At 42.7% G+C, this 27477-nt stretch overlaps 1 protein-coding gene and 1 non-coding gene across 2 annotated transcripts; one reads left to right on the top strand and one right to left on the bottom strand.

Moving 5' to 3' along the window:
* Nucleotides 1-622: 622 nt before the first annotated feature.
* LOC103052427 (uncharacterized) lies at nt 623-22048 on the bottom strand. Its single transcript, XM_015887282.3, has 21 exons — nt 22026-22048; nt 20943-21001; nt 19944-20036; nt 18857-18984; nt 17975-18121; nt 15774-15857; nt 15491-15658; nt 15029-15125; nt 14666-14889; nt 13887-14040; nt 12293-12504; nt 11203-11320; nt 10617-10822; nt 8849-8966; nt 7087-7256; nt 6560-6633; nt 5999-6126; nt 4362-4551; nt 3635-3773; nt 3089-3185; nt 623-745 (listed from the first exon to the last, which is right to left on the bottom strand). The coding sequence occupies exons 1-21, from the start codon at nt 22046-22048 to the stop codon at nt 663-665; spliced, it is 2712 nt and encodes a 903-aa protein (XP_015742768.3). The 3' UTR covers nt 623-662.
* Nucleotides 22049-22713: 665 nt separating this feature from the next.
* Nucleotides 22714-22785, top strand: TRNAE-UUC (transfer RNA glutamic acid (anticodon UUC)). The gene has a single exon. It is a non-coding gene; the product is annotated as a tRNA-Glu (tRNA).
* The last annotated feature ends 4692 nt before the right edge of the window (nt 22786-27477 follow it).

Genomic DNA, 27477 nt, shown 5'->3' with positions numbered 1-27477 from the left:
ACTGCAGAAGGCTCGAGCTTCTGTTTCTGACCTAGAGTAAATGAAGCTGGTTGTAGTGTCATGGTTGTTTACATTATGTAGAGCAACATTAAGCGCTGCTGAATAATCTAGGCCTTATTCATTACACTTAAAAATACTGGCTTGAATAGCTACTAGTCTAGAAATTATCTATGAAGTGTTACATGTTGCACACCCTGTGTAGCAGACACTCAGCAATTTCTGTTGCTGTGCCTAAATCACGTAGGATGGCTTTCCCCTGCAACAGAGCATGCTTGATACAACTTCATTTCATGGAAACTGGGAAGCCTTAAAACAAGGGAATTTTAGAATGTGTTCAAGATCAGACCCTCACCTCTATTACATGTTCAGATCAGGCAGCCTCACTAGTTAGCCTTTATAAAATGGGTATTTTGTGACTAGTCATTACAAAAGCATTCCTGTAACCAGTATTTTATGACAATGCCCTCAGAACTCTAAAAGTTCCAGGTATGCCCACTGTCCCTAAAAGTTTAGGGAAAACTACTCTAGAGATTTACAGAAAGCACAGATACCCGAATGTACCTATTGTAGGCTTTTTATTACATAATACACAGCTGCAACACCTAGAAATAAATATTTCAGCAGTTACATCTTGCCACCATTCAAGTCTTTTTATAAGATGTTTAGGGATCATTCCTCCTTCCTATCACAATTGCTCCAGATGAAACATATCCCTGGATATCATTCGAGGAATCAATGCTCCGGCCTAGAAAGCATTTTAAAACATTAGCCTTCTCATCTGCAGAGCCATACCTTTCTAATCAGAAGTGTATCATCATGCTTATGCTAGTTATATGATTCTGAAGGCATTGCAGTTCATTTTACATCAGCTACATTGAAATGTTTTTACACTATCGGGTTTAAGGAGGGAAAGTACTGTTTTGCAGAGACAAAGGCCTCTTCCTTGCGGACCATTTAAAGGGCTTTCCTCCAGTCCTTGAGATGGCAAAAATGTATGTTGGCATATTTTGCAATGCCCTCGCACTCTATTCTGTTTCAATACAAAGCCAGTATACGGTTCTTACACTTTTGACGCAAGAATGGAATTGGTGGTGTCTTGTGACTTTGCTTACCTCCCCAAACCAGCTGGTGGGGAAAAACACTCCCCTAACATGGGATGAGGCTGGGGAGGAAGTGAATTTTGACAGATGGCTCAAGTGGTGAGTTTAGGTCATTTGCCAAAACATTGCTTTGGCTTCGTGCGAGTCTTTCAACATGGGTATGTTCATCTGATAATTGTGCTCCATTCTGATACGGCTTTAATGCTATTCTGGAATAGTATCAATTTGGAATAGCATTATTCTGGAGCAGCAATTAATCCATGTTTACCATATATATATATATAGTGCTAGGAACAGCTCAGGTACTGCGCAGAACCCTCAAACCCCCAGGCCTCTGGTAGAGGACCCGAGATTGAGGAAGACACAGACCACCCATAGGGGTGAGAGGGGAATTTTTAATCTCTCTCTCTCTCTCTCTCTACTCTATATAAGGGAGGGAGAGAGGGAAACAGCCTCAATTCTGGCTGAGAATAGACTGATTGGGAGTCTGGCACAGGTATCATTCTGTGCTTGCCCAATGTATAACTGAGTGGCTGAGGATCAAGAGGTGGAACTGATGGATACACACAGGATGGGTGGAGATGCCAGAGAAGCCACTGAATTGAAACTGAATCAAAGGATCCCTGCCAGCTTTTTGTCAATTTTCAAAGTCTGATCAGCTTCACACCCTTTGTCTAGTTTCACAGCTGGAGGACTTGTGCCAGTCCTGGATGAAGGAGGGGAGAGGGGAAGAGAGAGACAACCAAGGCCACCTCTTTCTCCTTACCCTCCCCATGTGCAAACACATCTGAGAACTAGCACTCTTTCCAGCAAACGTCAATTTTTTAAAAAAACGTAACACCCAACAAGCACTTCAGAAAGCATCAGTCAGGCATTACTCGGGCAGATGCCTTTGCAGAATCCAGTTGCTACTGTGGTCCAAATCAAAATGGCCACAGAGGACAGGGGTCATACCTGCACCAGCATAAAGTAGCCAATAGGAACTGAGCAGATCCCAGCTCTGAACTGTCTTGTCGATGAGATATCATACAGCAAAACTTAAAAAAACTTAAAGCCAGGTGAAAAGGGGAAATGTTATTTTTAAACTGGAACAGTTGAAGGTGAATTTAAACTGTCTCCACCATGGGCTCAGGATAGGAAAAAAGCAATGCCATGAGGACGCATCCTTAAGTTTCAAGCCGTGGTTATGACATGTGGATGAGACCAAGGGATTTTATCACTCGCATCACTTATGGAGGTTAAGGGGTTATAGCTGTGTCCTATTGTCTCAGCTCTTTGTCAATATTGTCTGCACCGAAGACAAGGCAGTTGCTGGAAGAACTGAAAGTTAGAGACCAACCCATACCTTTGTGGAGTTGAATAGGTACATGTTTGCATATTATGGCTTCTTCAAAGTCTCAAAACACATTTGAGATCCATCTATAGGTGTTTTCATAAGTGGTGCCCAGACTTAGAATTTTACCATATTGCATAAAACAAAACAGTTTTAATCTGTTTTTTAAAAAACTATATAAGAACCACATCTCTAGGTACTGCCTAATGGGTGCATTTTTATTCTCCACAAACCGGCTACTGTAGACCTCATACTGATCACCTTTCTCTGAGCGTGGCACAAGCCAATATCTGCCACTACGGGGAAGAGATGAACAGAGGAGGCCCAAGAAGAAAAGTCATTAACCTACATGACAGAAGATGCAATTCTACACATTTTAGAGAGCAAGCTTCCATTTCAGAATATAGCTTCTGGTAACCACTTCTTTAAAAAACTGAGAGGTTACAAAAAAGTGCAATGGACACATGGGAAACCATTCTCTCTCCCCCTGCTCCCAATCAGGCTATTGAAGCAGCGTGCCAATGCACTCAGTGGCTACATCAGTTGTCCAGCACATCTGGGAGGTAAGAAGTTGGGCAAGGTTGTAATAGAAGATAAGAGTGCTTTGCCATGCATGGGCACAGCAGTCCAAGTCATTTATATTCTAGTCCCTTACCTGCTCTTTGCCTTCTGGGAATGCAGAACCTGGTGCAAAGGGCATCGGAAGATGGCTGGATGGAGTCGCAGATTACTGCACTACAGTGGAAATAGATCTGAACAACAGACAGAAATCACCGGGCATCACAAGGTAGTTTGAGAGAATTAGGAAGCATGCTACTAAATGAAGGTGGTGAAGTACTAAAAGAACTCATCCCTTGGAAAGAATTGGATTCAAGTGATTTTAAAAGAGAACTGAAAGATGCTCATTCCAGTTTTAACACAGTATTATAGGGATATTCTTGTAAAAGTCCATGGAACTTAGAAAAGCTATATTTCCTTATTGTCATACAATACCTTTGGTGGGGAAATAGAGACAGCCAGTAATGCTACCAAGGCAGGACTCTGGAGAGCATCTTAGGGCTTATCAACAGAAGAGTCAGCCACCCTGATATAGCATCAATAGGACCAACGTAGTAAACTGCCATTCCAAGTGTAACACCATGAAGCATCATGTCAAAATTACCCACATTGACCAGTAAAGGCAGTCTTACCTAACCCTTACCTGCCCTTGAACAGCTTGGCTGTTCACCACAAATGTAAACATTTTCACTTCAAAGCGCTTCAGATGTGTAGGGAATGGGACAGAAGTGTTGGGGACGTCATGGAATATTGTCTGATGTGTATCTGCCGTATTCTCACAACTAGTGTAAGATAAAAATAATTAGATGTATACCTACACGAATACATATGCATATGCATATAACTCATATATTCTTTTTGTTTCTCAACAAAGCTATAGCTATGAGGTCCAGTCTGTGCCAAGTTGGCATCAAAGACTAGAAAGGACCTCTTAATTAGATAATGCCATGGAATTATCAGCACTGCTCCTATCAGCACAAGTTCAACCTCAAAGAAAGCCATAATACATAATTAACAAACTACAGCATTAATGCTAGACAATATAGTATTAAGGCTCTGGAAGATATACCATCAAGCTCTATCTTGGGTTTTGAAGTTATAACAAGAATTGGCCATGCGTCTTGAGGTCTTTAGATGGCTGGATTATTGAACACAGAAGAGCAGCAATTTCTGCAGCCAGTACAAAGTGTTATGTTTTGTTCTGCCTTGGGTAGTTTTTATAGAAGGTCTTTCATCCCCCAGCATAACCCAAGCCAGATGTACTTTCTAGTCAGGCCTTGTCAAACTGCTTTTTTCAGCATCTTTACTCATAGTGCTCAACTTTTCATATAAGTGGCAAGCAACCTTCAACCCACAGTTAAAATTGGTACCTGTCAACCACTATGTCCCATTGTGGGAAACTCTTCCTGTCGGGTGATGCAGTGGCCCAGCAGTCCTCCAGGAACAACTCCAGCTGTGGGTCTTGACTGTGGAGAAGCTCTACCTGGAAGTAGAGAGGCTCTCGAAGGTAGCGACTTATGGGATACTCAGAGTTGAGGTAGAAATCCCTGTAGGACTGGTCTACAGAAAAGTGAGATGGGGGAAAGAAAAATTTATTAGGAGCCTAGTATCCTAAGATAATTGATTTAATTTACAGGAATCAATCTTCACTCACTGGTACAGCATCACTAGTCTAAACTAGGATTATGTATCTCCCACTCTAATCTGCTTATTAATCTAAGAACTGTACTAGCACAATGCAAGAGGTACACTTCAATTTTAAGCCCAGATGAGACAACTGGAGCATAGGCAAAGGCATCTCTCGAGTCAGAGGTGATTCTTTCATTAGTGAGAAAACCAGGATCTGAATGTTTTTATCTTTGATCAAAGTAGACATTTTGTGATAGGACTGAAAGACACTCCTCTTCCACAAGTCATACTCATCCAGTTATGCCAATACAAGTTGTCCTCACTTAACAACCATTTGTTTAGTAACCATTCTAAGTTGCAACAGTGCTGCACAAAGAGACTTACAACCGGTCCTCACACTTACTACTGTCGCAGCACCCCCACAGTCATGTGATTGTGATTCAGGCACTTGGCCACCAGCTTGCACTTATGAGGGTTGCAGCATCCCAGGGTCACATGATCACCATTTGCGACCTTCCCAGCTGGCTTCTGGCAAGCAAAATCAATGGGGAACTGCGTGATTCGCTTAACAATTGCATTATTTGCTTAATGACCACTGCAAAAAAGATTGTAAAATTGGGCACAACTTGCTTAACAACCACCCTGTTTAACAATGAATTTTCTGGTCCCTATTGTGGTTGTTAAGCAAGGACTACCTGTAAGATCAAAGGTAATTGTTTATCGTTAACCCAAATACAGCCAAGAGATGTTCTTGGCTGCTGCCACACGCTTGGATTAGAAGGACGAACAGATAAATGAGACAATAAAACGGAACCCTATTCTGCTGGATGATCTGGCACGCTCCCTCAACTGGCAAACGGGACGTGCAAAGTTAATTAGTTATTCAAATCTAAACAGCCCAAGTTTCAGGACTCAAATTCACAATTTCCTAACAATATAAAAACTCCCAGTGAGGCCAAGGTAGCAGTGCAAGTTGACTAGTGCTCACATAGAGACAATTGAAAGACTCATCAAAGATGAATCCTACATAAAGCTAGAAATCCTATAGGCCCTGGTTTATCATAAACAAAGCTTACAATACTTAAAAATAGTTTTGATGAGAACTTCCATGCTTTTTAAAGTTGGATTTTTAAAAGGTAAATACAAATGGTTGTTTAAAAGTACAAATAACTGTTGCCTTTAGTTGCATTCTTCCTTCCTATCCAGAAGGAACACTTCTAAGACAATCCTTGTACAAGCACATGCCTTCAGATTAGTGCTAAATCTAAGTTAGAAACTGTTTCTCATGCTGGTGGCTGATACAACAAAATAGAGTGTTACAATTTCATCGATTACAGTCTTAAATACATTATAGGTGACCCCTCTGCTTTGAAATTACCTCTGGCCAGTTTAAGGGCAAGTTCCAGCTGCCCAGTCCCAGGCAGGATGCTTGGTGATGGTGCTTGTGCAGGGCTATACTGAAACAGCAGCATCTTCCCAATGAAGTACTGGCAAGCACATTTCAACCTTGAAAAGATGAGAATTTGCCAGCAAAAGGAGTCTTGTTTTATTCACCCAGCCCCCGAGGAGCTCCAAAGTATAGCTTCTCTCTTTTCACATTTTTGGGAGGACATTGATGCACACAGGACATTCAGAGGACTTAGCTGGCTATGTTGGAGATCCATGTCTGCAGAGTCTCCCCAGATGGGCCCAAACCATCCCATACTATTGTACCACTTTTTCATCGCTTGATGTTTTAGGGTAGCATTCTGTGTGGTGCCAAGGCAATCCTTCCTCAAGCATGGTTGGCTAAGGGGACCTCCTAATGCAATGCTTTAATTCAAACTCTCCCAACTTGGGAATTCTGTGAACTGCCATCCCAGCACGTTTGGAAGCCACCCAGGGCAAGGACAAGTTGGCTTCAACTTTGTTCCCCAACTCTCAAGTCACAAGTACTCACTGATACACAGGTATTGCTTGGCCTGGGAGGAAGTACAGGACCACATTTTCATAAGTCATGATGCCATTTTCAAACTGTAAAGAAGGAGGAATGAAACATTCCAAAGCTTAAAAAAAACTTGAAAAAAAAAAAGAAAAACTGGATCCCTGCCCTTCCTCCAAGTTCCTCAAAGGCCTACGCTGGGCCCTTCCCTCTTCCCCTTTATCACCTCATAAACCATATGAAGTAGGAAAGATCCAGTACTGTAGTAGAAAATATACAGTTCCTAGTTTTTCCCCCAGTTGTCTCTTATACCCAACACTGTTCAGTAAGAGCACACAACGGTTGGTGCTTGTCCTATTGGGTGGGTGTTTTCCCCAACCTGGCCTCCCCATTGGGAATGACTGGGAATTCTGAGAGTTATCGTCCCAACACAGCCAGAGGGTAAACAGGCTGGGAGAAGGTCAGTGGACACATTCTATTCTGCTTTAGAGCATCCTTTCCAGACCATCCTGGAGAGGGGACCCCCCCCCCGAGTAATCTCTTACCTTGCGAGTTGTGCCACAAGAGGTTACATTGAAGAGAAAGACTGCTCCTGCCTTTGTCACAGAAGCTGGCCTACAGCGTTTGTCTCTCAGCACTAAAGTCGAGGGCTCCAGGTCTGGCATGCCAACCAACTTCAGAGCAGACACTACCACTGTGCCATTAGGCTGGCACTCTGCAAGAGACAGGTCATTCCAGAAAGTTCAGGAGATAAGGATTCCTTCCTTGCTAAGCGCAGTACCCCAATTCTGTCACCCCCTTGCCTTGAGCAGGGCTGCATCATGGATGCTACCCCAGATAGAACGCCTCCAGACAATCAGCTTTTGGTGCTGATCGCAGCCTTTCATGGTCAGCTTCAAGCAAGCGTTCCAGCTGACATTCCACGTTAACTGGCACTACTGTGCACCCATCCGCTCCAACACTTTTGTACCAGCCTTCCATCCCCAAAGAAATATTACTGTCATAGTTACAAGCAATTGGATTGCTGAAGATAAGAGTTTACAGCGCACATCACCACCCCCCTCGGCAGTGGGCACCATTTTCACCATTCATTCCCTCTCTTGTTTATTAATCTCCCATCTTTCATACAGGAGGTTAATGCCTTTTTTAAAAAGCAGCAAAAGGTTGAAAAGAGTGATAAGGCTATACAATTGAAGAGAAGGGAAGCACAGCCCTATCATTCCTCATAGACCACATCAAAACCACACCTTAGGAAAAAGGGGGAAAAAAAAAAAGGAAAATTACAACAGCGGTAAGAATGGAGTGTACTGCAGCCATCTATGGAGGCTGCCTTAAGTTATCGATCCTTTTCCTGCAAAAGATGAAGATGACATGGAAACACTGGAAGATCGCAGAAGAGGACCATGACTGTCCCCATCTACACCTCTCAGGGTACAATCATTCAGCAGCAGCAATCCCCCCCCAACCCCCAGGACATTGCCTTCCTTTCATTCCCAGACCATGAGTGAGAAAACCTTGTTGTCCTTAGCTCTATCAGCATTAAATTAATACTTCCCCCTTATTCCTGCATGGTCCTCACTGTCAGCTATGATCTGTTTTATATGTACTGTTTTCTTTTTATTTGTAAACTGCCTAGAATTGTCAAGGTGTCAAGGTGGAGGGAGGGAGGGAGGGTTTTGCCACCCATTCACCCATTGGATGGAAGCTGGGTGACTGCAGAGACTTAAAACAGAAGCGAGGAGGATACAGGTCATTAATGGGGACAGCCAAATTCATGCCAGTAGCTTCCTGTAGACTTAAGGTAGGCGGAGAGCACTAACTCAGCATTGGGGAAATATCCTGTGTTTTGTTGATGTTAATGAAGTAAAAATAAATGAGATATGGCAATTCCAAAAGCAATCCTCAGCTGCAAGCAGCCTTAATTTTTAAGCTGGCAGAAAGCCAAAATGCCTTCTCTACCCTGTACAATACTTTCTGTATGCTATGTAAAGTTCTGCACAATCCAGTTTTCCTACAGTGTACTTGAGACAAAGGAGCCAAGAATCTGTGAGAAAATGTTAAGTTCCTCCAACCTGCAGTTTTCTTGCTGGGAGAGAGGAACGAAATCATTAGTTATATTTAGGAACGCTGTATAAAATAAAATGAACGATATGCTACTAAATATGTGAGTGCCTTTGTTGTCAGATTGAAAGTGACATCCTCAAGTCTGGTTGACTACATCCCAAATGGACTTAATGTATCAACATCCTGAGGGACATCAGGATCAACGTCCCTCAGACATTTAGCCAGCCCAGGAATGACATTTACCAATTAGATTGTTTGGAGAGAAGCTGCAGGAAATGGTGAATTCAATCATTTCAGTTTGACTGAGATGGTCCTTAAATTGCAACTGGAAGGTGGTCACAATCCCAAAGGAGTTTATTTCCTAGGACCCCAAAAAAGAACAGATTAGTCACTAGTCACATGAAGGCTTGCTTTATTAGTCAGTGCTGATGAGCCTCAATTTCAGTCCAAACCAAAGATCCCAGAGTCACCATTTAATTTCTATTAGCTTCACTTCTACCTCAGTCTTTCTGAAGAAATAGGGAAATAGAAATTAAGTCCTTGAAACAGGATTGAGAGAGAGAGAGAGAGAGAGAGAGAGAGAATCTAATCGACCCGTTGGTCAGCTGGAGGATATGCTGGTCTGTATAGCAACAGCATGGTTGGTACACTTATGGGAAGCAAGAGTGTGATTGTGAGAGTTTGAGTGGTGAAAATGGCAGCTGAGTGGAGGTACCCTAAGATTCTAAGCCATAGATTGAGAACATCACAACCTTGCTGGGGTTAAGACCTATCTAGGAGCCAATCAACCGAACCCAGGAGCTACAAGTGGGACATGAGAATTACTGCCTCCTTCTACTGATGCTCCTTACAGCTGGTATTTAGGCCTTAGATCAGAGATGCTTAATTTGAGGCCTCAGGGCACCTTGTGCTACCCTGGCATTCTGAAACTTGTTACCAAATGACAGAAGGGTGAAATGATTAAGCATTATATCACCAAGTACTATTTAATCTTAGATTTCCCTGATATTTTATTTAGGTTTTCTCCTAGCCCCTAGCTTGCTGTTCAAAGATCAAATGCAGCTCTTCACCCCACCCATTTGTGCACCTTAGGCTGAGATGGCTCCCAGGAAGACTCTTCTTCCCATTCATTATGCAGAAATCAAGGGCCTCTTTTGGAATAGGGTGAAGATTAGAATAACACATCTAGACTATGATGGAAGAGAAGGAATGATGTATAGCCTAGATCCTGCAGTTGAAGCAAAAGGGGTTCCGATACTGGCTTCTAATAAGCAAGCATTTTGCTTACTCACAGAAGTAGAGGAAGCCAATTACCGGCCTGTTTCCAGGGAAGCAAGAATTCATGGTAACAAGTTGCTTCTCTCACCCAAGGCATAAGCAGAACTTTCTATCCCCAAAACAAGCCTCTTAGATATGGCAAAGAATCTCCCTCTTTCCTGCCATTTAGTGGTTCCTTGGACTTCTTGCAGCCAGGATATGATGTGGCTATTTTCTCTCCTTGCATTCCTTCACAGACAGGTAGGAGAAGAGGAAGTGACTGGGCAGCATCCATAGCAGGGAAGCCACCAACAACTTACAAGGCTCAGCTTCCACAGCATGGTGACTGCTACTGATGGGGCAACAGCTGACTCAGGAACAGCAGAGGAGAAGGCAGTAGCAGCCACAGTGGCGGGTGGGCGGTCCCTTACTTGCTCACTCTTCCATTTTATTCTGTGCTGGGTCTTCCACTATGACTCACGCTTGGGCTGCAGAAATCCAGATGATCACAAGATGGCAGTGCAGAGACACAGAAAACTAACCCTTTGCTGCCTTCTAGTGTTATCCAGATGTTCACCACCTAGATGGTTGAAGTTGAAGGAGTGGGCAGCAACGGGGAGTCCAATGCGTACCTGTGCCTGCAGGCCCCAGGGTGGCTTTTTTCACAATGTTTACCCACTGTTCCCACTCCACCCCAGAAGGCACCCCTTTCCACTCTTTGACAGAGGGCTGTCCAGCCCCAGCTTTGTCCTACCTCAAGGAACACGTGAGGGGCGAACCTTGGCACCCTCAGGGCCAGGTGAGTTCTATTGTCCTGCAACCCATAGCCAAGAGTCTGTGTTGTCTCCTGAGTTAAGGGTGTGTTCCCCACAAAGGGCAACCAATTCTCGTCCACGTTGCCACGTTTCACCACTAAATAGAGGGCTTCATCATCACAGAACCCTTCCGCATGTGGCAGCACTGCAGAGAAGAGGAAACAAGACTAGCGCCTGTCCATTTACTTTCCTACCCACTGCAACTAATCCACCCGCATTTTCCAATAACATTTCTCACAGCTTAGTTGCACAGAAGGGCATGAGTAACTACTTGATCATTAATTACACAAATGACTAGCTACATCAGAGTGCCACTATTTAACTGCCTCCTTAAAGAGCATTAAGATATCAATGGAAGACTATAACTGTTTCTAACAACTTTACAGTAACATCTTCTGGACCAACAGCCTACTTTCTCAGTTGCAATGGAAATGTCTGCTATCCCAGGATCTCCAGTTTCTACCCATTTTGCTTCTGGTATCCGTAATGGAAAGAGGCAGGAAATATTAGCTCCAATCAACTCACCTGCATCCTTCACCAAGGCAGACAGAGGGACTGGGACTTCAAAGGTTTCTGCCTGAGGAATCACCCTGAATAGCAATACAGGGTTGGTGGTATAATTTCGGAAGTGATCTGGCACATACTGGGAGAAATTAATGGGGAGGGTATTAGTTTCTACATTATCAATAACAGTGTAACCACTAAAGGGAGCTAGGTGTGGCATTGTGTTCATCGAGTCTATTTAGATGCAGAAAATTTATGGATTACAAAATGTGCCTTTACCATGCAGCCTCTCGTTTTGTAATTCTGGGTTAAAACCTACATAATAGCTAACAATTTACATAGATAAATCAGCTGCATAATCCAGCCAAGCAATCTCCAGATATATGGACTTCAGCTCTTAGAATTTCCTAGCCAGCATGGCCATCACTAAGAATTCTGGGAGCTGAAGTCCACGTATTTGGAGAAGATCATGATTGTGGAAGGCTGATTTTGACCCCATCTTGGAAAACTGACATTACCAAACTTCTTTACATATGTAGCACATTGAAATGCTGACATACCTACCCCAGATACCCTACAGCTTGAATCTTAGCAACCTCTTTTATACAACTTGATAAAAGATGCCCACGCATTCTAAGTCTACCTCACTGTTGGTCTGCAAACAGTGTTACCTCACACCCGCTCTTACCCAGCCTTTGACCAACAAGTTCCATTTTGTGCTGGGGAGGGAGGAGAAAGAGATCCAAATTGCCTAAAATTCTCTTGAAAATTAAGGAAGGATAATCCATCCTCAGGTTAGAAATACCCAGGCATTCTCAAGAATGGACGGTCCAAGTATCTATTGGTGCTCAACACAGAATGTCATCTCCTGAAGTTGGTGCTCCCTCCAGCATAGAAGGGGGAAGTCTGAAGTAGTACATGTGTGCTAATTATAGGCATACATAATAAAACACAGCATTTGGAAAAATAAAATCTTTCAAGCCACTCCACATAATTATTCAGTTTTAAAAGGAACGTCAGGTGTTTTGTTGATGGTCCTCTGCCGCTAATGATAAAAAGACATTCTACCCTAAGACCTGCAAACAAGGCCTAAACTGATACCTGTTCTTACCTCCTTCTCAACTCCAGGAGCATCAAACGGGATTTGCACAAGATAATCTTTGCTGCCGTTAGGCTGTTTGATTTCAAGGATCTTACAGCTCCATTTCTCAGCCTCAGGCAATGTCAAGGGCCCTGAATTACCCACTGTCACACCAACCAGGTCTACATCTGGCAAGAAGGATCCAACTGTTGCATTGAAGAGCCAGAGATTTATTTTTGTATCTGCGGAGGAAAGAAAGCCATTTGAAGGCAAAGTGTGCTTTGGGCTTGAAGTTCTCTCTCATCTTTTCCTCCAGCTGCTCTGTTAACAAGACCCTTTGGCTCATCCTAAGATTTGAATAGCCAACGTGACACCCATGGGCACCAGTGTACCCACTGAGACACCCCTTCATGCCCATCAGACTTCTTGCCCTATTTAATGTGGATGGCATTTAACCTTTTAAATAAATTAATCAGTTGGAAAGTTGGCATGATGCAAAGCAAAGCATCATCAGCCAGTGTGTTCATCATTAGGATCCACTGGAAAGGGTATATGAGTGTCCACCATCCAGGGGCAACAAAGCAATTTTCTCTGTTAGGTTACTGTGATTTTTTTAAAAAAGCAAGGGTAATAGGAACGAGGTGGCATACATCAGGAACAATCAATCCACAGGCCATCACCCAATCCCCGTGTTCTGGCCCACAGGGCAACCCTTTCCACCCAAAGAGGTGCACTTTCTGTCTTTGCCACACACCCCCTGCCAAAAGTTGCAGAGAGATATGTTAAGCCTCAGCGAAGCTGACTCCTGGAGTTCAGATTTTTCCTCTCACTCTATATATACACACACACCACATCACACATTCCTCTCTCTATATATTACACACACCACCCATCAAGAATGGTGCAGCCAGGATTGTAGGGGGACCCTGGACAAGATGGCCTGGATCCCATCACTGCCTCTAAGTAAACCCTGTCACTCTCTGTCCTTAAGAAGTACAAAGCCACTTCTTTGTTGTCTCCTGCCCTGCAGCTTATAAGTTAATAAGATCTTTGTTTTCTAAGTCCCCTTTCATTCCTCTACCCCTTGTTACTGAAGCATAAGATGGCAACATTTGTCACAACATGTTTTTATTTTGTTATGTCTGAGCTCCAGCACTTTAGGAAACGAAGACGGTGGGCGTGGTTGCCTAAAGCTGTCCTCTGCAGTAATATAAAATCCCCTTCAAGCAATTCTTGATGACTTCATGGACACACCCATGCAGTTTTCTTGGCAACATTACTGAAGTTGTTTGCCACTGCTTTCTTCAGGGATATTTTTATAACAGCTTTTATATTCCCTGGACTTCTCTCCTTTGAGCTTGCTGGTAAACTAAGGAGTGTATAGGAGAAACGACGTTACGGGGGGTATAAACAACAGGTTCCGCTTAAATTACCATCTAAATGATAGATCATCGTTCTAAACACTTTTAAAAGCCAAATAGAGCCCACATTTCTAGAGAGTTTGCCCAACCACTAGTGGAACGGAGAACATTCCATCATTAAAAGCCTTTATGCGATGTTATCTTTGTAGTACCAGAAGCATCTTTCTACTGTCCTGTGCTAATTTCTTATAAAGACGACTCACAGTCTGTAATCCTGATGGGTACAAGCTGCAGAGGCGTGCTGATCTTCTTCAGGATAAGATGCTTTGTAATACCTCTCTTATCATCTTCCCACAAATGCTCCACAAAGGTGTTGATTCTGTAGGTGATCATCAATTTTCCATCAACTACGTGACTCTGGAAGATAAGATCAACTAGCAATCATAGCTTAAGAGGCCCTATACCAAGACATGTTGTATTAAAATGGGCAGCACCCATTAAAATCCAGTTTGATCTCTTTTCTTGATGCTGCCATCAGTTTGGATTTCATGCAACATACAATTCAGAAGCAGAAGTTAAACTGTGGTCAACCATTTGTTTTTCTTCTCCCCACCTCAAACATATTTTTATAGATCAGGAATGTGCAAAATGTGGCCCTCCAAGTGGTGTTAGAATGCAGCCCCCATCATCTCTCACCATTGGCCATGTTGTCCAGGGTTGATGGGAGTAGGAATTCAACATCTGGACACCATGTCCTCCTTTATGCTAGACTAGGGATGAGCAGCCTGTGGCCTTAAGAGACCAATAGGGCCCCTAAATAGACCCTCCCCAGCTTAAAAAAAAAAGATGCTTTTCCCCATTATTGTGGGACAGGAAACAGATGAGAACTATATTGTATTACAGTGGGGTTAACACAATAAAAATGAAGAGAACATTTAAAAACTCACACCAGAGCACCTGACTCATCAGCATGTACAACATACTTTGTAACACACCATCACCTACAACAGCTTTTAATACCCAAAAGATTTCCCATGCCCACCTTGTAGTTACCACCCAGTGCACCAATGGGTATCTTTACTATAATGGCTTCCTTGTTACTGGCCAGGATGTAACCTCGGCTCTTTATATCCTGTGTTGACAGTTTGTATAGGTTGACACCCATCTCTATTCGCAATTCTTTGAGTGTATCAACTCCAATTAGAAGAGGAGAAACTCTCTTTGGGATGGTCCAAGTGATTGTTTCTTTTGTATAGGTTACACCATCTAGGGAGTAACAGGGTAGAAGAAGAAAACATATTTAAGCTTTTAAGTCAGATCTTAAAGCTGTAAGAAGGAAACCCAAGCCTTGAGAGTTTAGGCATCAGGGATCCATAATCTGGAGATCATTACTCTATTTACCTACCTATAGGACAGGCCACTGCAGTGTCCACCATCAGGAGCATCCAACGCTGCTTGTAGTAGGTACTGGATCTCACAGAAGAAAAAGGGACCCCACTGATCTGAAATGGTAGCAAGAAGCTTCCAACTTTTTACTTTGGCCAAGTGTGAGACTGCCAGATCTTCAGGACATGGGATAAAATATCTCTCCATGTGCGAAACACATTTGATGAAATTACATTTTTTTTAAAAAAGCAAGTATCCCTGGAGTATAGATGGATAGGGGATCAGGGATGTCATTAAGTTCTTTAGATTGAAGGGACCAATCAGATGTGCCTATCCATACTAATACTAATGGAAATGAAGGGTTCACCTATCCCCATAAGCTATGGTTGCTTTAGCTGAACAATAGCATTGAATACATGGATTCTTGTCACTGCCTTCTGCCCTGCATCTTCATATGTTCTGAAAATTAAAGTGAGCTCACTTCCACTTTCTGAGCTTGAGAGGCATTGTAGGGAGCTCTCAACACAATCCTGGTGTCTGTCATGTTGATCCCATAACCGGCAGCTTGAGCTTCTTCAACCAGCATGGACTTCTCCCCAGAGTCCATGTGAAAGACTATGTGCCAGACGGAGGGAGCTCCAGTTTTGGCCTAGAATCAGGGGGCAGAGAGCAAGAGAAGGAAATATTTTAGAGTTATGTAATTCTCTGCATGGAAGTTATGCTATCTGTGCTTTTACTTGATCAGGGAGAAGACAGAGAAATACCTCTGCAAAAGCAGATGCCCAGTCTTCAGGCTGATCTTGAAGAATGTCCTTTGAGATTGGTGGAACATTCCTTCTCACAGAGACCTTGAGGAGAAACAAGAGATAGTATGTTTAGGAGATATTTCAAGGCATTTGGGAAGTTTGAGAGTGTAAAACCTCCATTGTTGCAGCCCCTTGCTTCCAGTTGTTAAAATAATTCAGTCTGGATGTTTTTGCAGCCATTAAGTTATAAACCCTATCAATAACTGCAGCCTGTTCCTTGCTTTCATAGTGGCCAAGAAGTGCCATGCTCTGATCTGCAGCTTTACCATCTTGGGGCCTATCCTGGTCTGATCTGTGATAGAAAACACAGCATAATGCAGCCATGCACTAAATAGAGGCCACTTCCCTTAATCAGGAGGATCAAAAATAGTTCATAAATATCCTATTGCCCAGGCTAAGGTAGTTGAATACCTTCTGCAGCCTGACTTTGGATGGTCATGTGAGGCAGGAGCACCAAACATCCATTGAGCTTGGAGGATTAAAGCTTAGAAGTGGATTAGTTTAGCTCAGCAACCACACTGCCAGCTCACCACAGCTTCCTACTTAAGATAGCACTCTGCAGAAATCAAAAATGTGTGTATTGTCAGAAGTTTAGCAGGTCATATAAAGCAAATGTGTGACACTAAATTGGGAAAGCCCTGCGTTGACGTGGAAGCTTGCTTTAGTGCAGTCTGGCTAGTTGCCACACTGATGCCATGCAGTTGGGAGACGAGCACTCAGGTTTACAAGAGGTCACCTTTCTCATATTTGGGATCCTGAGCCTAGGAGGACATCATTGGGATGCTGGTCCATGCTTCCTGGCTTTGCAGGAGAAGAGGCAAGAGTCATTAAATTGCAAGCAGCAGGCAATGGGCAGCTTTATCTTATGCCCATGCCATCAATTAAATGTTCTTCTCCTGATCACAGAGGTCAGTTTGTGCTAACATACGCATGTTGCCCTGATGTCAGCTGTGTTTTCCATCATGAATCAGTGGAAAGTTGAGGGATAGAGAGATTGTTGTCCCTAACTACTTCTCACTGCTTAAATTCTCAGAGGCATCTGGTTGCCCACAACAGTGACTGATGGGCCCTTGGGCATGATATAATATGGCTCTTTATATGTTTTTCTTTAGTTGTTCAGTTCCAATCCTACCCTCCAGGTACAATTCAAGAATATCTGAAAGCAGAACCAGTCTTACCATAATTTTTTTTTTTTAAAAAAGGGGACTCTTGTGCAGAAAAAGCTGGGCCCAGCCCTGCATTATCCCTCCCTGGACCCCAGATTGGATTGACCCATTCCTTTGAAGCTAGGCAGTCAGTCCTTTCTGTAGGAGGTGGTGGTCTCCCAGCACCACTCTTGAAACCAGGCTCAGCTGTCAGTCCAGCTGGATCCAATGGCTGGCATGATCACACAACAGGCTAATGTTCACTTAATAGATTATCCCCATACTAAAAACATTCCATGGCCTCACATTCACATGATGGGAATCCAGCCACCACCTTAGTCTATCACACACTGAAGTACTCATTAATCTCAGCCTAGCAAGTGGATCAGATCCAGCCACTACAGGGAAAAGCTGGGTGTGCCTGTTTTGTCTCAGGCAGCCAAACAGAGGAACACACAGCCCTACTTGTGGGTATCACCAATACTTGTCAAAGTGCCCAGAGTGAAAGGCAGAGATTGGGCAAGATTTTCATGTCCTCATCCTTCCCGCAGATGCCTCTCCCAAACTGGTACAATTCAACATCTGCCCTGAGTACAGAATTATACTTGTAGAACATGGCTTTCTTTGGCAGAGGATTAAGACTTCCTGGATACAGATTCTGCAGTTGGTCCCCATAAAAGAGAACATACAGTTCCAGCATAATCTTTTTTGCACATTATTTCTCTACAGGCTTTAACCTGTTCATACTAAAAAAAAAAAAATCTAAAGGAGAATCTAAGAGTCTATACAGGTTGAAGTACCAACTCCCTTCTACTCCCATCATTCCTATACAACATACACAGAACCAGGGCTATCCAAGTGCAGTTTAGTTGTCACGCATCAGTCCACTGTCACAACATACCTGAGACCTCCTATAAGTTTGGTGTGGCAGCTAGGAAAACTACACAATCATCACAATCTTGATCGTGCAGCACTATCAGTGCTGAAGGCTGTTTGGCTTTTTTCCAAACTTACCTCCATATAGTTTGTCTCACAGACAATTTCCCTGGGCTGCCACGGGCCGTATGAGCAACTCACGGGGACATTAAGCAAAGCCGCATTGTGCATCCCTGGGTCTGTTGCTGCCTTGATTTGTATGGTTAGAGTGAACTGCTGATCATCCTGAATAAAGGGTCACAAAAGAAGAAACCAATAATTAATGTCAAGGTCTTTGGATGTGCATATGGGAACAAGGCCTCCAAGCTGTTAAGTTGTGCTGGTTTAACCACTTAAGGAACAAACTTGCTAGAATGTACTGAGGCCAGTTCAGTGTAGGAAGAGGACATCTTCAGGCTGGCTGGAACAGGATTACAATTTCCACATAAACCTTACAGGCCAGATTAATAGTGATGCAGAGCAAATTACAGTCTTGATAGGGACAGGGATCCTGTACCCCTCTAGAGGATGATGAATCACAGTGTTGTAGTAGGAACTACATGTTCCACAGGAAGATGGGCAGTGATACCTAGCATATCTTGTCTACCCCTAGGCTAGACTAGGTGTGCACAACTTCCAACCTGGGAGCAACATTCTGTCTCTTTTCAGTGTCTCACAGGTTCAAATCAAACACAGTGATTTTAATACAGTGAGGAAAATGTCTGAGCACCTTATAGATCGGTTTATGACAAAATAAGGACACAGCCATTTTTTTTTTTGCTTTGACCACACCCACTTCCCTTCTGGCTCCATCCTTATACGGCGTTCCACACACTACAGAACATCTACCTGCAGCCTTGGCCCAAAAAGAAGATGGGGAGCCCATGAACAAATTGCCTTGATTCAGAATTAAAGGCATCAGTACAGAATTCCAAAGCCTGGTTTAGAGCCTTCCCATCATCATGCACCTCTCCCACCTACCACTATCTGAGTATAGCAGCCAATCAGGGAGGCCCGGAACTCAATGTTCCCCCAAGCATCCTGGAAGATGGTATAGCCGCATTTCATAGCCTGGGCCTCATCAATCGACCAAGCTCTGCCAAACTGATCTGGAAGAACAAAAATATTGGTTATTTAGAAACAAGGAAACTGCTTTTCTAAACAGGGACATCAGCATCATATAGTTGACAAGCTTGATCTTGCATAAAAGATAGTGACACTTAAGGGACACTTAAAAGTCCCTCTTTCCACTTAAGCCAGCTCCAGGTTTGCAAACGTTTGGGAAAAGTGACTTCTTCCACTGAGATAAAGCATAACAGATGGAGAGCTTGAGTAGAAAAAATATGCACCATAACTATAGGGGCATGCCATCATTGGCAGGGATGGGCCATACTACAGAGATGTCGACAGTGCTAAATGGCTGCTAAGATGGATTTTGCCTCAACAATCACTTGGCATAAATGATCCTAGTATACCAGGGTTTTTTAATCTGATGGCAGTGGGGAGTTGCAGGGGAATTATACAACATATAGAAACTATTATTAAGCACATTCCTTCAATATGCAAGTGGGAGGACATAAGTGGGATTTTCAGACAGCCTCCCATCCAGGCGCTGAACAGACCCAAACCTGTCGATCTCCAAGAAGTTGAATGAAGGGAGGACGTTAACTTAAGCAGATAAGCTGAAGCTAGCACAAGTTCTTGTCACTTGCCTAGAACCTAGAGAGTTAACAGCTCAGATAGAAAAGCCGTACAGCTCTTCGGATTCACTTTCTGAAAGGTGTTTCAGAGATTAAACATTGCATCTGTTTGCAACACCTTAAGGTCATATGGTCTTGGGGAAAGACACAGTTGCTTTAAGGTGCTACAGACAGATGCTACATTCATGCTCCTGCAGTGCATTTCAAAGCACCCTGGGGTGATTGAACCTGAAGCACCGCACAGCAGTATTATTCTATTCATTTATTCATCCTGGCATCATCAGATGGCAATCCCATATTAAAAAACAAGGGCCAGATTGAGTATTTCCTAATAATTCAAAATAAAAGACAGGAGGACCAAGACTCACCAAGGGCAGCAAAACTGACATACTTGTTCTGGAAATTACTCATGTTCAGCTTGAGTTTTACGAGGCTACCTAGACATTCCACTTCCACCTGATCTGAATAGCAAAAAGAGGGGGAATGTTTTTTTATTAAGTAGATTTTAATCTCACCTTTCATATGGGATCTTAAGGTGGTGTACTTTGTGCTCCCTTTGCCTATTTCTCCCAACAACCACCCTCCGAGGAATGTTGCTAGCCAATTGGACCTCTACTGCTTTAGCATCCTTGAATCAGCATGGGAAAGTTTCCAAAAGGGTCAGCCCATGGTCCTCCCACCAGGCTAAGCAACTTCTGAGAACATCTGAAATTCCTGACATGCTCCAGCTGATAACTACAGAAGCCTTTGGTGCCCTCTAGACATTCCACACTCCAATTCCTTTCTTTCCAGCCAGCAAAACTAAAGGCCAAGAAGGTAATCCAAATACCTAAAGGATACTAAGTTGGGGAAAGCTGCAATAAAGAACACAAAACCAGCTTACTGTTTGTGCAGAACCTGTCTGAATTACAGAAGTAGCGCAGAAGAGCTTGGAAGAATTTAACTAACAATGCTCTCTGCCTTTCCTAAGACTTGGACCCCAAATGATTATCCAAGCTGTAGCAATAGCCAGAAGTATAATATCTATTGCTATCTCCAGCTGGGTCTACAACTCTGATCCTTCCTGTTTATTAACTATTCTAGTTAAGAATAATGGAAGATAGGACTGATCAAAGCATCTAGAAGGTACCAACTTCTTTCCTTGGCAGGTTGCATCTTGGGAAAGAACAAGACACAATCTCTGCCCAGTTCACGTGATTCATCAAGTTGAGGACTAGGACGTGTTCTACTTCTTCAGAGGAAGAAAAAAAAAGGGGGGGGCAATTGACTCTCTCCACACCAGGAGATTTTCTTCTCCAGGGGCAGTCAAAGCCATGCAAGGATCTTTTAAAGCAACCCGTTTTGCATTTGCTCAGCCTCCTGGTTACCTGCCAGAGAAACAAACTGGAGCCACGTTCTGGCGGCCAGAACAATGAGGAGAAACAGCCTGAAAGAGAAATCAGAGCAAGGGTCACATTTCGTACAGGCAACCCAGCCACAGAGGGGAATCCTCCTCGGTCTCCCCAGGTGGAGTCGGTGCATTTGACAAGATGCTGGCTAGCTGTGGCAGAAGCTGAGATTTCAGCATTCAGCCCAGCAGAAAACCAAAACCCACTTCAAGGTCTCCCCAACTGACCCCAGCAGGATGGGCAGCTTCTCCCTAGCTTTCATTCAGCTCTATTCCTCATAGAAGATCCATTGCCAGAATAATTTAATATTCGGGCTCATTCTTCTTATTAAACCCAAGACCATAAAGCATGGTAGATGGGTTCATGTACAACTTTGACAAAAATCAGATAAATCATATAGTTTTGACTGGCGACTACAGAGACAGAATAAATCCAGTCTGGGTTCACATCTTATACTGCACCATAGTTCGTTCATTCGGTGCCACTGGCTGGGTTCACACAGTGCTCTTAACCATGGTTAACAACCCACAATGGGTTGATTCACCCAACAAGTCAAGCCAAACCAAATAAATCACAGGATGCAATAGGTGAACCCAGCCAGACCAACATGCACACAAACTTTAGGTTAGAGACAGTCAGTTATAACCAGATTCACATATATTCAACTATAATTTGATTTATAAATAAATAAATATTTTTATAAAGCTCACTAAGCTACATGGTATGGTTCACAAGCTGCAGAAGATTAAAATCAAACAAAACAAACCACATTATGACTTAACATAAGGCATTAGGTGATTTTTATAATATCACTAGTAGGATACAACCTAAGGAAAGCTAGCCCCCTACTTGGGTTCACACATCACATTAAGCTATCATTGATTCTGTTTAGCAAGCAGTGTGAACCCAACCAGTTTTTGCTTATCCAATAAATCATGGCTAAGTAAAACACAGCTTAACACAACCCACAATCCCAATTAGTCAATCTCTTTTAAGCAGCACAAAACCAGAAAAACGTTTCCCAAGTCCAGGCCAACGTTTTCACCCACCCCCTACGCTCACCTTACTGCAAGATACCGGATCATTCTGCTGGGACACGAGGAGGACAAAACGACCAAGATAAAAGCTCTCCTCTTCTCTACAACCACTCAGACTCTGCCCATCAGCACAAAAACAACTTCAGAAGAGAACATCAGGCAACGGACCTTGCAGCTGCCTTTTAACCAGCTCGGCCCCGCGCTGGCCCAGGTGCCGCCAGTTACCTCTTTCCCTTACTCCTTAATTGTACGCATCAGAGGAAGATGTTGCTCTTATGGGGGGCTCCTGCTGGGACGCGGACTTCGGGGCTGACGCTATACGTCAGCAAATCGAAACAGAATCCCCTTCCTCTTTGCTGCCCCCTGGCGGATTCTCGGGATCCTGCGGTCTAGATCTGGGATCGCCATCGCAGTCCGAACGGACCTGGGGCTGCGATCCTAAACGCGCCTTCCTGGAAGTAATCATCATCAGACTCTATGAAATGTACTATCCGGTAAACGTAGGGAGGGCTCAAGCGGGGCACAGAGGTAGCCTTCTGCTGTAGTAGCCTTATTACTGCCTAGGGCGGACGATGCAAAGGATGGTAGTTCAAAAAAGGACTCCGTTTTAAATTGCCGTTTGCTGTTCGTCCAAGAGATGGCAGGCACAAGCTGCCTTAACTTGGCTTACTTCAGCCTTGACCTGTGCTGAGGAAGCACTTTTACTATGTCCTTCCCATATGGTCTAGCGGTTAGGATTCCTGGTTTTCACCCAGGCGGCCCGGGTTCGACTCCCGGTATGGGAAAGATTTGTTTTGGAACAATAACTACTTACCTTCTTGTTAAGCAGGAGAATGCTAATTAGATTACATTAAGTATTGGAAATCCTTGCCACGGTGCTATTAATCTGTACATTCCGTTTTCTGCATACTCTTTCTATATTTTTACATATCGCCCCTTCAGTAAAATTAATTCAAGGGCATTTTACAATGGTTAAGAAAGACAATATTGCATAAGAAAATACAGTTTCATGCAACTTTCATAAAATACAGCCATCTTAGAGTAAGGCTTGCATTACTTGATACAATGCAAATTTACAGAAAGTAAAATCAGCATATGGTATACCTTATATAAAGCCCCTTTTGGAGGAAGGGGCTGATGGCCTCCAAATGTTGCTGAACTATGCCTCCCAATATCCCTCCCTGTTGGCCATTTTAGGGAGAGTTGTGGGGAGCTGTGGCCCACTTCATGCATCTTTCCCCACCCTGGGAGCCTCCAGGTGTTTTGATTCACCTCCAGATCTTTTGATGTTTACCTCTCATTTCCAGTGGTCAAAGATTTTTTATTATTGTTGTTGGTCACACAGTCAGCCAGATGTTTAGACTGGATTTGGCATTTTTATCCACCTATGGAATCCTTCCCAAGGACCTGGGATAGGCAGATGTTGTTGTTTGAAGGTGTTAAAGGTATCGATCGTCACAGGATGTAAGCTGTTCCAAGTCAAGCTGCCTTTTACAGTTGACTGGGGGTGATTTTGTCAAGGCCAATGATCTTGTGGTGCTCCAGGTGTTTTGGGATTGCACCCAGGGCACCTACTGGTACTATCTTTGGTTTCTTTTGCCACAGTCGTTCTACTCCTATTTGCAGGTCTTTGTGATTTTTCTCCAGTTCTTTCTCTTCTGCTGTTACAGGTATTGCAATGGCCACCTCCTCCTCATCGTGCCCTCAAGTCAGTTTTTGACTCGTGGCGACTGCCTGGAAAAGTCCCTGCAGTTTTCTTGGCAAGATTTCAGAAGTGGTTTGCCCTTGCCTGCTTCCTAGGGCTAGGAGAGAGTGACTGGCCCAGGGCCCCCCAGCTGGCTTTGTGCCTAGGTGGGACTAGAACTCCCGGTCTCCTGGTTTCTAGCCTGGCACCTCAACCACTACACCACACCGGCTCTCAAAGATTGTGGTCAAAGATTTGGGAACTGTAGTCCAGAATATGTAAATGGCTTCTTGTGGGAAAGCTGCCTTATGGGAGAGGGTATACTTTGCATATGATCAAGGCAGACTTTCTTGGTATCTTTCTTTACGTATTAAGGAGCTGAGTCATCAGACTGTGTTGTGTTTGTACAATGTTAATTTTCTGAATTTGCCTGACATACTCGGGAAAAGAGAAGAGCGGTATGGATCATGGAAGAATGGTAGCTAAAGAGAAAGGACAATGGCCTCTGTCACGTGAGTCTTGCATTGAGTCTTAACTTCATCTGTTTTTTAGCCTGCAACCTTTTACTTAGGAACGTGGGCCACCCTGGCATTATACATTCCTATCACTTTTCATTTCTTTTATCTCCTGTTGACAGAGCTGTTACTTTCTGAAGTTTTTTCCTTGGCCTTCCAGCAGAAAGATTTTTTTTGCCTAGAGTGGCATTTAGTTTAAAAATATTTCCTTGGTATGATTTGCTTTATGACTGCTTGTTATTTCTCTCTCTTTACAAAAACAACAACAACTGGCAAGCTCTTGTGCCTTTTGCAAGCAAAAATCCACCAGAGGCCTCTTGTCCCCAAATAAAAAGATTCTCCTCTTGAATATCCTAGTTTTAAAGGCACAGCACCTCTTTTTCAGGAGAAGGAGTGAGGAAAGAAGCAGCAGGTAAAGAGAACTGATTAAGCTATCAAGAGATGTAAGAACAAGAGCATGGAGAATATAAGATGAAACCAAAAGAAAAACTGGATGCGGAAGGATTTATTTTTCAGTGGTTTTCGTACACAAAGTTAAGAGAAAGATTTAAGGTAGATAATAGGAATTTTGGAACTGAGCATCAGAAGACAGAATTTGAGGTTGAATTATGTACAAATGATGAACATGTACTTGCTAAAATGTATAAAACTTTTGCTGAAATTTGAAATGGAGGAAGAACAAGTGAAAGACTATCATAAAACGAGTTAAGAACTTTAGTTACAACATATTGTTGGAATGGTGGTTGAAAAGATTGAAGTTCACACTATGTTATACTTTAAAAGAGAATTTTTATAAAATGATGTACCATTGGTATAAGACTCCAGAAAAATTATCTACAATGTATACTTCAAATTTATGTTGGAAATGTGGACAACATGAAGGGTCAATGTATCATGCCTGGTAAATTTGTGAAAAGCCAAAAAATGTTGGGTTCAAATACATATGATACAAAGAATTTGAAAGACTAATATTCAACTGAAACCAGAACCTTTTTTGCTGGAACTAATAGACAGTTAGAAAAGAGCCATGGAAGATTATTTTTATATATGATCACTGCTACGAGACTACTATATGCATAAAAATGGAAAGACTCTGAACTACCCACTACTGAGGAATGGTTTGCGAAGATGACGGAACTAGCAGAGATGGCAAAATTAATTTGTTTGCTTAGAGAAAGATCAGCGACTATATTAGTAACTGGAAACCTCTTATGGACTTTTTGCTGAAAAAAGAAAAAAATGAACTGGTGATTTATGGATTTGATGATTAGAAAGGGTAGATTGTGGAAAGAAGAAAATTATGATGTAACCTTAGAAGTAGAGGATAAAATATAAATGTACTTATAACTGCTGTTAAGAAGATCGGAAGCCACTCTTCTTTATTACTTTATTTTTTTTCTTTGCTTTATTTCTTTTTCACTTTCTTACTACCTTTCTCTATTCTTTTTCTCTTTGATTCAAAATTTGTATTGTTTTTATTCTGTTGAAACTTCTTTAACAAAAATTATTAAAAAAAAAAAAGGAGGAGTGGAACATTCTCTGTGTTGCTCCTTATGGAAATTGCCAGACCAAATTATAACTTTCAAGAATCTAAGTACAGAAACTTTAACTTAATCCCGCTAGACAAAAGAAGTCTAAAAGAACCCCAGAGGGCTGTTAAATTGCTCAGAGCTAATCTAATCATGTCTGTAAAAGTATCTTCCAATTAATCATTTGAAGACTATAATTTACATCAACCAAGGACTTGATCTCACCTGAAAAAGAATTCTGGGTGAATCAGAAGCTCATATGCTGTTGGCTTTTTTTTTTTATGAACAAACGTCCATTGGCCTAAATGACTGCGCTGAACATAAGACAGTCTTTGGGATTAGATCAAAAGCCTGGTGAGTCAAACACTTTGATTCCACTTGTGTTTTTCTCATGAGTAACCTGATTCCTCATCTGGAACACCACATACAACTTCTCCCATCGAGGGTAATATGCCGTCTTTATGACTGCTGTTCTCTGATGGCTTTATTATTAATAATAATGTGGATGTGTGTGATTCCTTTCTAAAACTGTCCAAATGGGCTGCCATCTCTTTTTGAGTATCATCTGACTACTTTGCCAGGGTTTGACAAACTAGGTTTGTACAATGCTAAGCCAGGGTCTTTAATTATGGTTTAATGTAAACTACAATTGGCTGGGTTTGCATATAAACCATGATTTATAAACCACAATGGTTATGTTTCCCCAAGACAAGACAACCACAATATGGCATTGCATGCTATATGAATATTATCAGTCCCACATATCTTGTGGCCCGTTTGGCCAAAGTCAACTACTGTACCCAAGAAACACAGCTAATGTTTTCTGCGAGGAGTACTTCTGCGGGAGAACTCCTTTTTATGTAGCTGCCCAACCGTCTGTTCCTTAATTCTAAGCCTGGAATACGAAGCAGAAAGGTTCCAGGTCTGCAAAAGAAAACAAAACACTTGAAGATGCTCTGAGCTACTTTTTCCCCAATACAATGTTAATTGGGAATCAGTTCCAAGAAAACACACACAGGCTTCTATGTACTTTTATTTAAATTTCAGACAGTTTCTTCTGTGTGAAGATCCATAAATCTCAGTAGAATGTTTCATGAGTTGGTTTGCAACTTCTGTGACTTTAAGAGCTGCTTTACTTGCAGATTTATCTTGCTGTGAAAAGCAGGGGTGGCTGGTAAAGGTGCAAGAATAAGCTGTATTTTTTAATCCTGGTTCATCTGGCAACTCTACTGTGCTCTGGTCAGCCATTGGCTTCACACTTCCCAGGCCTCCAGAGACAATGCACCTCTCTCTAGGGTGGTGAGATCCTGGGTGTGTGTGTGTGTGTGTGTGTGTGTGTGTGCAGGGCTCACACAACTGCTGCCCACCTTTTTTCTCCCAGCTGTAACACTTGTTAGGCAACATGATAGGCAAACCCTGGCAGGTGTCCTCTTAAGTTAAATTGATTTCGTTTGATAGGGGACTGCCCAGCTTGCTGTGTAGCAGGGAAATACATTTTGTTGTTGCTTGGGGCAGACAGAGAAGCAAGAAATGTCAAGCAGGGAAAGGAGAGGTGGGAGAATGTGTGTCTGTAAACATTTTTTTTTTCTCCTTTGGAGTGGAGGCTCTTGGGAGCCAGAAATCACCACTTCCAGGTTGCAGAGAGAAATGGGTTTGCTGATCTTTCAAACTTCTATTTCAGTAATCAGCAAACACAAAAGAGCTATTTTGCCTTACTTTTTTTTATTGTTGCATTGTTAATTACCCATT

The sequence above is a fragment of the Python bivittatus genome, unplaced genomic scaffold, assembly GCF_059951505.1.
Source record: "Python bivittatus isolate LINGU-HERP-01145 unplaced genomic scaffold, Pbiv_v1 ctg000220_np1212, whole genome shotgun sequence".
Classification (NCBI taxonomy): Eukaryota; Metazoa; Chordata; class Lepidosauria; order Squamata; family Pythonidae; genus Python; species Python bivittatus.
The sequence above is the reverse complement of the archived record's forward strand: the minus strand, read 5'-3'. Positions and strand labels throughout refer to the sequence as shown.

Excerpts from the sequence above, each read along its gene's own strand:
- LOC103052427 (XM_015887282.3), bottom strand. The coding sequence starts at position 22,048 with ATGATCCGGTATCTTGCAGTAAG. Across the intron at positions 20,037-20,942 it reads CCAGTTTGTTTCTCTGGCAG|ATCAGGTGGAAGTGGAATGT; the intron begins GTAACCAGGAGG and ends TTTGCTATTCAG. Across the intron at positions 6,127-6,559 it reads CAAGCAATACCTGTGTATCA|GTTGAAATGTGCTTGCCAGT; the intron begins GTGAGTACTTGT and ends CATCTTTTCAAG.